Source organism: Trematomus bernacchii, unplaced genomic scaffold (genome assembly GCF_902827165.1).
Source record: "Trematomus bernacchii unplaced genomic scaffold, fTreBer1.1, whole genome shotgun sequence".
NCBI lineage: Eukaryota > Metazoa > Chordata > Actinopteri > Perciformes > Nototheniidae > Trematomus > Trematomus bernacchii.
Window position 1 is genome coordinate 216,762 of NW_022987708.1, and position 13,094 is coordinate 229,855.

General features: G+C 49.4%; 1 protein-coding gene across 1 annotated transcript; it reads left to right on the forward strand.

Annotated features, from left to right (window-relative positions):
• The first annotated feature begins 8,769 nt into the window (after positions 1-8,769).
• Positions 8,770-12,579, forward strand: LOC117490941 (leucine-rich repeat-containing protein 24-like). Its single transcript, XM_034140726.1, has 4 exons — positions 8,770-8,950; positions 9,815-10,077; positions 11,212-11,787; positions 12,166-12,579. Exons 1-4 carry the CDS (start codon positions 8,770-8,772, stop codon positions 12,577-12,579), a joined length of 1,434 nt encoding a protein of 477 aa, XP_033996617.1.
• Positions 12,580-13,094: the final 515 nt, after the last annotated feature.

Sequence of the window (13,094 nt, forward strand, 5' to 3'; positions counted from 1 at the left end):
ACACTTTAACTTTTGTTCACCCTCCTCTGGCTTACACCTCCTCCGCCAACACTTGAGCGCTCATCACAGGGTTCAGCACCAAGGAGAGTGCCTCCCCGGTGCTGATGGAAAGTGGCACTTTTTCTGCCCCTGGTAACCATCAAGGTTATTGTTTTTTTTTTATTTTTATTTTATTTGAACAAAAAACACAGTACACAGTACAGAGAGGCTAAAACATAAACTATTTACACGTACTACTGCTGCTATAACAGTACTACTAAATTTCTTAACCTACGTTTTAAAGTGCAGTTATGCGCCCTGGAGGTGTTGCACTATTAACAAAATGTATGCCCAGGATTCTGGCACCTTTCCTGGCTTGTAAAGTGCAGTTATGCGCCCTGGAGATATTGTACTATTTACAAAATGTATACACAGGATTATAATAATAATTATATACACGGTATACATATTCACAATGTTTAGCGGGATTCATGGGACCAAATTAGGCGTCTAATTCTTACGGTGCACCAGGGCAAACAGGTTGAGTCCACGGCCCCTGCCCCATCATCAGGAGTGTCAACCAGCCCCGGTCCCGACTTCATTGGCCTCTTTCCCTCCCGCTTCCACTTCCGCTGCTGCTGCCGCTCCAATGACCCATCAGGTGAAGATGATAGAGCTGTACTGTTATAGCAGCCCTCTTCGGAGGTCTCCCCATCTGACAGCGGTAGACATCCTTCTGATGATGATGCAGCTGCTGCCGCATCTGATGACGCCCTGAACATGGAGCGGATTCTCAATGCCTCCTTTATACCTGGCGCATTCGCGTAGAACCGGTCCGCCGTGGTTACGTCGTGACACATAAACCTGGCGAGAATCGACCGGCTTTCTGGATCTTGGTGATGCTTGATATTGTCAGCCAGGGCAGTGCGCAGGATTGTGAAGGTGACGGCTGTTTCTAGCCCAGCATCAGCCCATGCCCTCTTCAAGTGAGCGTTCAGGTTCTTGGAGGCCCGATTCCCCCTTGTGAAAAGGAAGAATTCATTCTGAGGACCCAGCAATGCCTCTTTAATCCCCATCCACCGCATGACCCAGCTAAACTCCTCTACTGTAAGCGCCAGCTGTGCTTCGCCATATGTCTTGGCCGTCTTGTGATCCTGCACATGGATAGCCCTCAGCAGTTCCCCTTATGGCTGCCTCTAAGACCTCACTGTTTTTCATGTTTGCGTACACGCCCGTACGGTGGCCATACAGGAGGCTCCAATGGAGGGTGAGATAGCCATAGAGAAGCTTCTGGGTGGTTGAGGTCGGCGTGCCGGCCATCAGGTCGAGGAGCTCCGGGATGCGCTTCTCAGCGGCCGCCATGGCGGCGAGAAGCTCCGCCTGGCTCGGCAGACGATCCAGTTTGTTCCTCTTCACCTTAAACTGATGTAGAGTGACTGCCTTATTCAAGTGTTTCATGTTGGCTTTCACCTCTCTCATTATGTGGGTCATATCAGACTGGGTGAGCTTGCACCCCCGGGGCTTTGACTCAGACATGTACCCCATGAACTGGTGCACATTCTTCAGGAAGAACTCTGATGTTGTGACTGCCCGGCCCGGCTTTACAATATACTCGCTCCAGCCACGGATCATCTTCATGTTTCTTAGGAACAGCCAGTCTGACAGGCGGTTAACACCATGGGCCATGTATACTATGAAGTTCTTTATCCGGCTGATCTTCGACACAACATTGTCTTTCTGTTTTACTGTCGGAGCGACACCCAAACAGTGATCCAAGTATGTCTGAAGGTACGCCTCCATGCTTCTAGGCAACGTGATTTCACGCATGGTATTCCCCCGTCCACACCCAGTGGACCAGTAATTTGAGGGAGAGGGCAAGTCATTAGCCAGCTTAGAGGCACGGGTCTTCCGGCATACAGGGGTCTCGCTACCGGAGGCTACTGCAAACATGACAGTTTCCACCGGGGTCTTCACAGGGGTCTCGCTACCGGAGGCTACTGCAAACATGACAGTTTCCACCGGGGTCTTCACAGGGGTCTCGCTACCGGAGGCTACTGCAAACATGACAGTTTCCACCGGGGTCTTCACAGGGGTCTCGCTACCGGAGGCTACTGCAAACATGACAGTTTCCACCGGGGTCTTCACAGGGGTCTCGCTACCGGAGGCTACTGCAAACATGACAGTTTCCACCGGGGTCTTCACAGGGGTCTCGCTACCGGAGGCTACTGCAAACATGACAGTCTTCACCGGGGTCTTCACAGGGGTCTCGCTACCGGAGGCTACTGCAAACATGACAGTCTTCACCGGGCTCTTCTCAGGGGTCTCGCTACCGGAGGAAACTGGTAATATGACAGTCTTCACTGGGCTCTTCACAGGGTTCTTGACCGGTCTCTTTCCACCGGAGGCTACTGCAAGCATGACAGTCTTCACTGGGCTCTTCACAGGGTTCTTGACCGGTCTCTTCCCACCGGAGGCTACTGCAAGCATGACAGTCTTCACCGGGCTCCTCACAGGGGTCTCGCTACCGGAGGTTACTGGGGACTGCATGACAGTCTTCACCGGGCTCTTCACAGGGGTATTGCTGCCTGAGGCTACTGTGTTTATGCCGGAGGTATTTGGGATTGCCAGGCCCTTAAATCGTATACATTCGTCCTCTTCCTCAAGAACAGCAGCACTCTGCTTCCTGGGTTTTAGCTCCTTTTTCAGCCTGGAGCGCAGGGTCTTCACCTCATCATTGAGGGCATCCTTCTGAGCCCTCAATGCCACATTTTCCAGCATCACCTGCCTGCAGTCCTCGTTGTCACACTCGGTATGTGGGGAGAAGGGTGGAGGGTGCCCGGGGTATTCCTCCTCATTGTCTATATCCAATGATGTAGCCATTCCAATGATGGGGTTAGTCTCACGGAGGTCATGGAGCAACTGCAGTGCCACACTATGCTTCAGCCTTGCCATGACCTGATGTGCCTTATGTCGGGACAACTCAGGGTGGTCATGTTTTACATGACGGTCCAGTCTCTTCCCAGCGTACGAACACCCAGCGATGGGACAGGGTTTGGTCCGAACATTTATCCTTCCACTGGCTATTTTCAGGAGGATTCCCCTCTCCTCCAAGTTCCGCACTGCATGCTTGTGCTTAAGGTGTTTGTTCAATGCCAGATAGAAGAGTCTGCACACCGGGCATTCAGATGACATCCTTCCTGAAACACACATAATGAATTTGATCAAAATTATGTTATAGTTCTCCGTTTATATGCGTTAGCGTGAGCGGTGGTTGCGACACTGGGTCCGATGCATCAATTCATGGTGCATGGACGAAGGGAAGTATTGGGTTACCACCGGGTCAGATGGTCCCACTTCCGCACCAACGCGGGGCTGGTGATGGCAACATTGGGTCCGATGCATCAATACATGGTGCCCCGACCATGAGAGGGTTTGGGGTACCCCGGAACCAGGCACCACCCCAGCAGGAAACGGGTTGTATGGTCAAAGGAGGAAAGAGTGATAGAACCGGGGTAAAGCAAAGAAAGTGTCCGACAATAGTGACTTGTGAGGCGGCCAGAGAGTCTGTCATATCTCGGTCCTATCCTCCAGGCAACGCTGTGGCCAAAACTGGGCTAAAAACTAAAAAAAACTAAAAAATATTTCATCCAGGGAAATTTGGGTGAAAATGAAAAAAAAGTACCCGGAAATAGTGCTTCATTAGCCAGCAGCAGTCCCCTGTCGACTCATGTGACATTCCTACAGGGTTACATAGAACCAGGGTGTGGGCTCCGAGCCATCTCCGAGACATCTCTAGTCCGTGTTGATAATGGGGGAAATGTACCCCAAAATAGTCCTTCATTAGCCAGCAGCAGTCCCCTGTCGACTCATGTGACATTCCTCCAGGGTTACATAGAACCAGGGTGTGGGCTCCGAGCCATCTCCGAGACATCTCTAGTCCGTGTTGATAATGGGGGAAATGTACCCCAAAATAGTCCTTCATTAGCCAGCAGCAGTCCCCTGTCGACTCATGTGACATTCCTCCAGGGTTACATAGAACCAGGGTGTGGGCTCCGAGCCATCTCCGAGACATCTCTAGTCCGTGTTGATAATGGGGGAAATGTACCCCAAAATAGTCCTTCATTAGCCAGCAGCAGTCCCCCTGTCGACTCATGTGACATTCCTCCAGGGTTACATAGAACCAGGGTGTGGGCTCCGAGCCATCTCCGAGACATCTCTAGTCCGTGTTGATAATGGGGGAAATGTACCCCAAAATAGTCCTTCATTAGCCAGCAGCAGTCCCCTGTCGACTCATGTGACATTCCTCCAGGGTTACATAGAACCAGGGTGTGGGCTCCGAGCCATCTCCGAGACATCTCTAGTCCGTGTTGATAATGGGGGAAATGTACCCCAAAATAGTCCTTCATTAGCCAGCAGCAGTCCCCTGTCGACTCATGTGACATTCCTCCAGGGTTACATAGAACCAGGGTGTGGGCTCCGAGCCATCTCCGAGACATCTCTAGTCCGTGTTGATAATGGGGGAAATGTACCCCAAAATAGTCCTTCATTAGCCAGCAGCAGTCCCCTGTCGACTCATGTGACATTCCTCCAGGGTTACATAGAACCAGGGTGTGGGCTCCGAGCCATCTCCGAGACATCTCTAGTCCGTGTTGATAATGGGGGAAATGTACCCCAAAATAGTCCTTCATTAGCCAGCAGCAGTCCCCTGTCGACTCATGTGACATTCCTCCAGGGTTACATAGAACCAGGGTGTGGGCTCCAAGCCATCTCCGAGACATCTCTAGTCCGTGTTGATAATGGGGGAAATGTACCCCAAAATAGTCCTTCATTAGCCAGCAGCAGTCCCCTGTCGACTCATGTGACATTCCTCCAGGGTTACATAGAACCAGGGTGTGGGCTCCGAGCCATCTCCGAGACATCTCTAGTCCGTGTTGATAATGGGGGAAATGTACCCCAAAATAGTGCATCATGACTCAGCAATCATCACACTCAACTTTGGTGAGAACCGGGCAAAGGGGTCAAAATCCGTCAATGTGGGGGGTGAAACGGCTGTACGCGAGCCCTGGGGGGGGCACCCGGGACCGGGCAGTGCCCCCGGCAGAAGGAACCGGGTCAAACGGGCCAAAACAGGAAAAAAAATAAAAATAAAAAGAACCAGGCAAAAGGGGGGAAAATGGGAAAAAAGTGTCCGAAAATAGTGCCTCATGACCCCGCAGGAGTCCCCCGCGGACTCCCCTGACATTCCTCCATGGTCGAAATCATCCAACTCAACTTTGGTGAGAACCGGGAAAAGGGGTCAAAATGTAAAAATTGTACCCCAAAATAGTGCCTCATGACCCCGCAGGAGTCCCCCGCGGACTCCCCTGACATTCCTCCATGGTCGAAATCATCCAACTCAACTTTGGTGATAACCGGGCAAAGGGGTCAAAATGTAAAAATTATACCCCAAAATAGTGCCTCAAAATCGGGTAGAGTCACCTGCAAAGTGCCCTCGCATTCCTCCATGGCTCAAAATGTCGAACTTAAACTATTTGGAGAACCAGAGAAATGTAAAAAATACGCCCCAAAATAGTGTTCTCAAAATCGGGTAGAGTCACCTGCAAAGTGCCCTCGCATTCCTCCATGGCTCAAAATGTCGAACTTAAACTATTTGGAGAACCAGAGAAATGTAAAAAATACGCCCCAAAATAGTGTCTCATAATCGGGTAGAGTCACCTGCAAAGTGCCCTCGCATTCCTCCATGTCAAACTTTAAGTATTGAGAGAACCAGGCTGGGGGGTCCTTGCGCCACAAAATTAGGCCCACTCAAAGTGCTTGGTGAGCGGATACATTCTTCCATGATTTGCAACAGCCGTTATTTTTCTGAGTGCACCCAAAAACTGGGTTTCCGATTTCGTGCAGACGGTAGTTTGAAAAGTATGGATGAATCTTTTTGACAGAGAAGTGGAAATGAAGCCCAGGGACTTTTTCCCCTTCTCCCTCTTAGGTGCCTTACAAACAATGGACGTCCACTCTCGGGAGCGTCGGAGTGGTGCGGTCACCCTAAGTGACAGACCTAAAGTATCCGGGATTCAGGCATCTTCCCTGGCTTGTACATTTTTGGTGATGCGCCCTGGAGGTATCAGACTATTTTAAACAACTTTTCCCCGCTTTTCAAACACTTATTCCGAGGTTTTAGCCAGTCATTTTGCACGAAATCATTTAACATTGACGGTCTCCTGAAAAAGCACATATTCTGTGCATTTTCAGGAGAGCGTCTATGTTAAATGATTTCGTGCAAAATGACTGTCTAAAACTCTCTTCCAGACATTTAAAAATACTTTCCCCGACCATTTAAACATTATTTCTGGCTTGTAAAGTGCAGTTATGCGCCCTGGAGATATTGCACTATTTACAAAATGTAGCACTCTGTTTATTTCACACCTCCAGGAGAGACCAGGGGGAAATCACCTCTCTCTGCCCCCTCACAGAGCCCCAAGGACGGACTAATTACCTCCAGCATGTCCCCATAACAGTGGGACTCTGTTTCTTTCACAGCTCCAGCAGAGACCAGGGGAAATCACCTCTCTCTGCCCCCTCACAGAGCCCCAAGGACGGACTAATTACCTCCAGCATGGGCCCCTAACAGTGGGACTCTGCACCTCCAGCAGAGACCAGGGGGAAATCACCTCTTTTTGCCCGCTCACAGAGCACCGAAGGACGGACTAGAGACCTCCAGCACCAGTCCCTAACAGGGGGACTCTGTTTATTTCACACCTCCAGGGCGGAGACCGGGAAAATCACCTCTCTCTGCCCGCTCACAGAGCCCCAAGGACGGACTAATTACCTCCAGCATGGGCCCCTAACAGTGGGACTCTGCACCTCCAGCAGAGACCAGGGGGAAATCACCTCTCTCTGCCCCCTCACAGAGCCCCAAGGACGGACTAATTACCTCCAGCATGTCCCCATAACAGTGGGACTCTGTTTCTTTCACAGCTCCAGCAGAGACCAGGGGAAAATCACCTCTCTCTGCCCCCTCACAGAGCCCCAAGGACGGACTAATTACCTCCAGCATGTCCCCATAACAGTGGGACTCTGTTTCTTTCACAGCTCCAGCAGAGACCAGGGGGAAATCACCTCTCTCTGCCCGCTCACAGAGCCCCAAGGACGGACTAATTACCTCCAGCATGGGCCCCTAACAGTGGGACTCTGCACCTCCAGCAGAGACCAGGGGGAAATCACCTCTTTTTGCCCGCTCACAGAGCACCGAAGGACGGACTAGAGACCTCCAGCACCAGTCCCTAACAGGGGGACTCTGTTTATTTCACACCTCCAGGGCGGAGACCGGGAAAATCACCTCTCATTGCCCGCTCACAGAGCCCCGAAGGACGGACTAATTACCTCCAGCATGGGCCCCTAACAGTGGGACTCTGCACCTCCAGCAGAGACCAGGGGGAAATCACCTCTCTTTTGCCCGCTCACAGAGCCCCAAGGACGGACTAATTACCTCCAGCATGGGCCCCTAACAGTGGGACTCTGTTTCTTGCCAGGTGTGTCGTATGCACTGTAAATAGGCTCAGCAGTTAACACACCTTTATTATATATCCTCCTGAGAGCAACTGCATCCGTCTGCCATGAACCCTACAGAAACCTACGTGTTAGTTTTGGCCCATAGTGGCCTCCATTTGTGTCGTGTAAAATGGGGGAAATCAAAAGTTAGCAAATCCCCATGTCATGTTCATAAAAACATTTAGTTTTAGGTCAAATACTAATTACACTGCTCTGAACCTCACTACACTAACTCCTAAGATGTTCCCTTACTATAATTAATTAAAATATTGAACTCACAACACTGGTAATTACAAACTTAACCATTTCTCTTTCTATAAATAAATAGTGCTTGTGTTGATGGACGCCATTTTGAAATACAATGAAATTATCTTTTTCAAAGCCACATATTTGGGGTGGGACACAATAAATAAAGCTTCGCCAGTTTATAACCGATGAAACATGATGGTATCAGAATAATCACTTACATGTGATGTATAGGATGCTACACAGGTCACTGTAAAGATAAAGTGTCAGAGGAGAAATAAGCAAGATACAGGATCTGTTTAATCGCCATGTAGGTTCTCTTTTATTGCACACTCAAGACAATATCAATAATTACGGCATCACGCTGTCCTAGCTAGCTAGATGTTGTTAGCCAGCTTGGAGTCAGCCTGCTAACAGTGTTAGCCAGCATGGCTAGCTCGATCTACTGAGCAAATAAAAGTACATCTGAGACCAGTATTGTGCAGATTAAAACAGTGCAGTGCATGTAGTTTATTTTACATTCGTCGTCGTTCCGGCATGACTTTGCGCTGTGGGCGGTTCCCAGGTCGAACAACGGAAACTGCCTTCAGTAGAAGCTTCTGGATCACGTCCTCCGAGTAAATCGCCAGAAGCGCCGACACATCCTCATCACTCCACCGCTCCGATGATTTATTTAGTGTTGCCATAATAACTGCTTTCACAAAAGTAATCTCTTCGTTGGTGCGCTGCGCTGAGTTTGTAATGCGAGCAAATACAATGGCGGCTCCCAAAACTTTTTCAGAGTTTTACGGGGCGTGGTTTGCATTCCGCCCAGCCAATCAGACATATGAACCTTTTTCTCCCACGAAAGTCCCTGCTCTCTAGCAGGGACTGAAAAGCGGGTAAAAATGGTTCTGATGAACTCATTTAGTTCCTGAGGCTTTTTGGTGTGAACGCAAATATATCGTAGTTCTGATGAACTATTGTGGGAAAAGTACTCCGGTGTGAACGCACCACATGTCTCCGCAGCGCCTGCAGGAGCTCCACCTGCAGCACAACAGCATCGAGATGTTAGCGGAGCAGGCTCTGGTCGGGCTCAGCTCTCTGGCTCTGCTGGACCTGAGCAGGAATAACCTCCACACCATCGGCCCTGCCACCCTCAGACCTCTGGTCAGCCTGCAGGTGCTGCGCATCACAGGTGAGCACAACACACAGGAACAGCAAATTCATGTGTTTTTCTTTGACATCATTGGCATGATATCTGGACAGCATTTTATTGCTTTATTTTATTTAGACTAGCTCAGCCTTTAGTCTTTTTTATATATATATATATATATATATATATATATATATATATATATATATATATATATATATATATATATAAATATATATATATATATATATATATATATATATATATATATATATATATATACTAATTTGGTTGACATTGTTTTTGATTGAACACCAACCGGAAGATGTTTGCTCTCACACTTTACCGCTCAATCTGCCAGGCCGTAGAGCAAGGAGGGCAATCCACGTACGGAGATAAAAGTTCAACACTCACCGGCAGCGACATTCAGAGTCCGCTTGAGTGATGCTCAAATAAGTGGGCTTTTAGGTCTTCTTATGTTAGAGTTCTTAAGACAGGGCCAAAACCAAGCTTCTCCTCCAATTTCTACTGTGATGTCACCGGTGCTTTTCTGAAAATGGAAAAGTTGAGTTGCTCTGAGCACCAGAACACTCAGAAAAAAGGACGCTGGGTGAAGTGCTTTTTCTCGAGGCAACTGCATACGATGGCATGCAATCTCTCCTCATTGAAAACAAATGCAAAAACACGCTGGTGCTCATGAAAAAGGCTCTATGTGCAAACAGCTCCTTATGCAGTCAATGCATTTCTCTATGTCAGTGCAGATTTCCGAAGTTCAAATACATACACGCTTGTTCACTGAACATTAACTCTCGTCTTTCAGTTCTCTGATATGTCTCCCACCCCCTCCAGAGACTAGCAGCTGTCCTGCCCCCCCCCCCTGACCCCCTGTCCTCTGCTCCGCTGTAGACAACCCGTGGCGCTGTGACTGCGCTCTGCACTGGCTGAGGAGCTGGATCGATGAGGAGGGTCAGCGGCTGCTCAGCTCTGCAGAGCGGCGCCTGGTGTGCACCGAGCCCCCCCGCCTCTCCCACCTCAGCCTGGTGGAGGTCCCCCTCAACAGCCTGGTGTGTATCCCCCCTCTGGTGCAGCTGGAGCCCAGGAGGCTAGCTGTGCGCCTGGGAGAGAGCCTCAGGGTGTCCTGCCACGCCTCGGGGTATCCTCGGCCTCAGGTAGGGAGACGTTGAGGAGACTGTGTAACCCCTTACTCGTAACTCACTGTCAGACAGACATAAGAGCAGAAAGTACATTTCCTCAAGTATTGTACTTAAGTGCACATTTGAGGAACTTGAGTATTTATTTTCCCTGCTTATTTATACTTTTACTCAACGACAATTAAAAGAAGACATTTTGTACTCTTTACTTAACTACATTTATCATATAGCATAAAACACACCAAGTTTATAAAATATTGTTTTGTTATAAATTAAATTAGCCAACATTTAATACCATAACAACAAGAGTTGGCATTTATAAACATTTCACTAATTGTCTATTTTCCTTTGAATAACTGAGTTTTCTGGATGTTCTTTCTGGCTTACATGTATGTTTAGATTTTTCTGCATTAAGTACTTTCACACTTTAAAGAGGCCCTATTAGGCCTCTGGGGTATTCCCTTCCCTGTAGTGTGTTACATGGGTTTGTGTGCATGTAAATGGTCTACAAAGGCTAAAATCCCAAAGTTTTTTTCTTCCAATGCATAAACTTCTTTTTACATTGTGGTATTAGGTATTTCACTTAAAGGGCACTTTAAAATGCACTTTTGTACGTCTTTTATACATGAATATGTGTCCCCGGTGTTCCAGGGAACTCACCAAGTGTCAGAAAACACAACCCTCTCTATTTTCCTCCATACCCAAATCTCTAAAAAGGGGCTGCAACGGATCTGATCAAAACTGATCCAGATTTGAACACTTTCCTGACGTCAGGACAGTAGCGCTACGGCTATTGGGCCAACTCCACCAATCAGGAGGAGACAGCCACGGCCATTGCCGTTCGAAAGCGCTGGAGACGCTGTAGTACATATGCCAGGCCTGTAGATGGTGCTGTTCTCACAGAATCTGCCCTTGCAAAAACAGAGCTAAAAAATGTCAAATTGAGCAAAATGAGGCATGGCTAAAATGCATGATCTGTTTGGTATTTTGAAAAAAAAAAAGTATAAATATGCCTTATATAGGTATGGTCCTACACTATATTATTCAAATATAGCATGATTGGTCCACTTTAAGTAAAGGTCCTACATGCTTTAACTGTTAACTGAGTCTGATTATGTATAAAATGATAATTAATCACTGCATGACTTTCAGGTGACATGGAGGAAGGCGTCCCAGGGTAAGGTGGTGCTCTCCCCCAGAGGCCTGGTCCAGGAGCTGGGAGCAGGAGGAGGTGGAGTGGGTGGAGCCGAGGAGCCGTCAGAGGAAGGCAGAGTCAGTCTGCAGAAGACTGCCGGCGAGCGCTTCGACCCCGACACCGGCAGCGGCATGCTGTTCCTCAGCAATGTGACAGTGGCCCACGCAGGTTTTTACGAATGTGAAGCCTGGAACGCAGGGGGCGTGGCCAGGGTGACCTTCCAGCTGGCCATCAACTCATCTACTTCCTCTTCCTCGTCTACCTCCTCCATCTGGGCCTCGTGGTCCCAGGTGTCCTCGCCGTACTCCCCGTCCTGGCCCCGGCTGAGGAGCCACGGCTCGGCGGCGGGCTCAGATGTGAGCCGGGAGCCGCTGTACGCTCTGGGCAGCATGGCCTTCAGTGCTCTGGGGGCTGCCACGCAGACGGCCATCGCTGCGGGCATCTCCCTGCTGGCTCTGACCGCCCTGCTGCTGCTCGCCATGATCTACAGCCGCCACCACCAACCAGAGAAGGAGGCTGAGGCAGCTGAGAAGGTGGGTGTGTCTTTACTGTGATGGAAAGGGATAAACTCCCTCCATAGGGAGCTTTGGGATTTTTACTCTGTAACACTTGTGCTTCTATTGGCTAGCGCTCCAACACATTGTACGCGATAGGCTAAGGGGCGGAACATCTTTTAGCGATTGACCAAGCACAGCAGAGCCAGCCAGCTAACCAATCAGAGCAGACTGGGCTCTGGTTTCAGACAGAGGGTGAAAAGAGGTGCTGCAGCACAGGCAGTATGAGAAACATAAAGACCTTTTTGGCCATTAAAGCATGGAGACATGTCGCAGTTGAGGAACAGAAAACAAATATGAACCTGAAAATCCTCAGATGTTCTACATTTTGCTGTTCCTGTGATTTTGACCCTGCAGGAGGAGAGCATCCTGTATGTGAACGACTACTCCGACGGTCCCACCACCTTCGCCCAGCTGGAGGAGTACCGAGACGAGCGCGGCCACGAGATGTACGTCCTGAACCGGGCCAAGCCTGTGCTGCCTCCTGCCCCCCCCACAGCTGTCTCCACCACCAACCTGGGCTGCCCCGCCCCATCCGACACCTCCAGCCACACCCTGTCCTCGGGGCAGGGCCAGACAATGAGTCCCACTCTGGCCCCCAACAAGAAGCTGCAGCAGCAGCAGCAGGAGGGCGACATACGAACCATGAGGAGGATGGCGGGGGAGGGAGGGGAAGCCGAGCCTGTGATCACATCAGAGAATGAGGGGATGTTTCTAAATCACACAGGCCTGTTCATGGACTCTCAGATCGCCTATGAGATCCACTGCTGAAGGGGGGGGGGGGGGGGGGGGGGGGGGGGGGGGAATCCAGGGCAACACAGAGGCTCTACAGCAAAGCCTGTCACATCTTATCTTACAATGTCAGGGATCTACCAGAAACTGACACAAAACACATCCCTGTGGAAGGATTCACTTCCTATAATGGACTCGTGTTGGAGAAGGTTGAAATACCTAGCACAGCTCTCAATCTGGTTAACTAAATCAAAAGCACTTTTCAAGGGACATACTGTGACCTTGCACGCCAAAACAACAGTAGTGAGTAGGCCGGTGCGTAGGTTGCCGTACAAATACTCTACACTCAAAGACAAAGGTACCTGGACTCAGGTATGAACCAAACTGCACACTTGTACATGACATTTATCAGAAAACTTGAACCTTTATTGTGCAAGAGTTAAATCTGTCCTCTGAAGATGTTGGCAGGGTGAGTAAGACCAGAGGGTACAACGTTAACAAGAGGGGGAAGTCATGGAATCTTCCATTTCATGAGCATGTGTTTTATAATTATT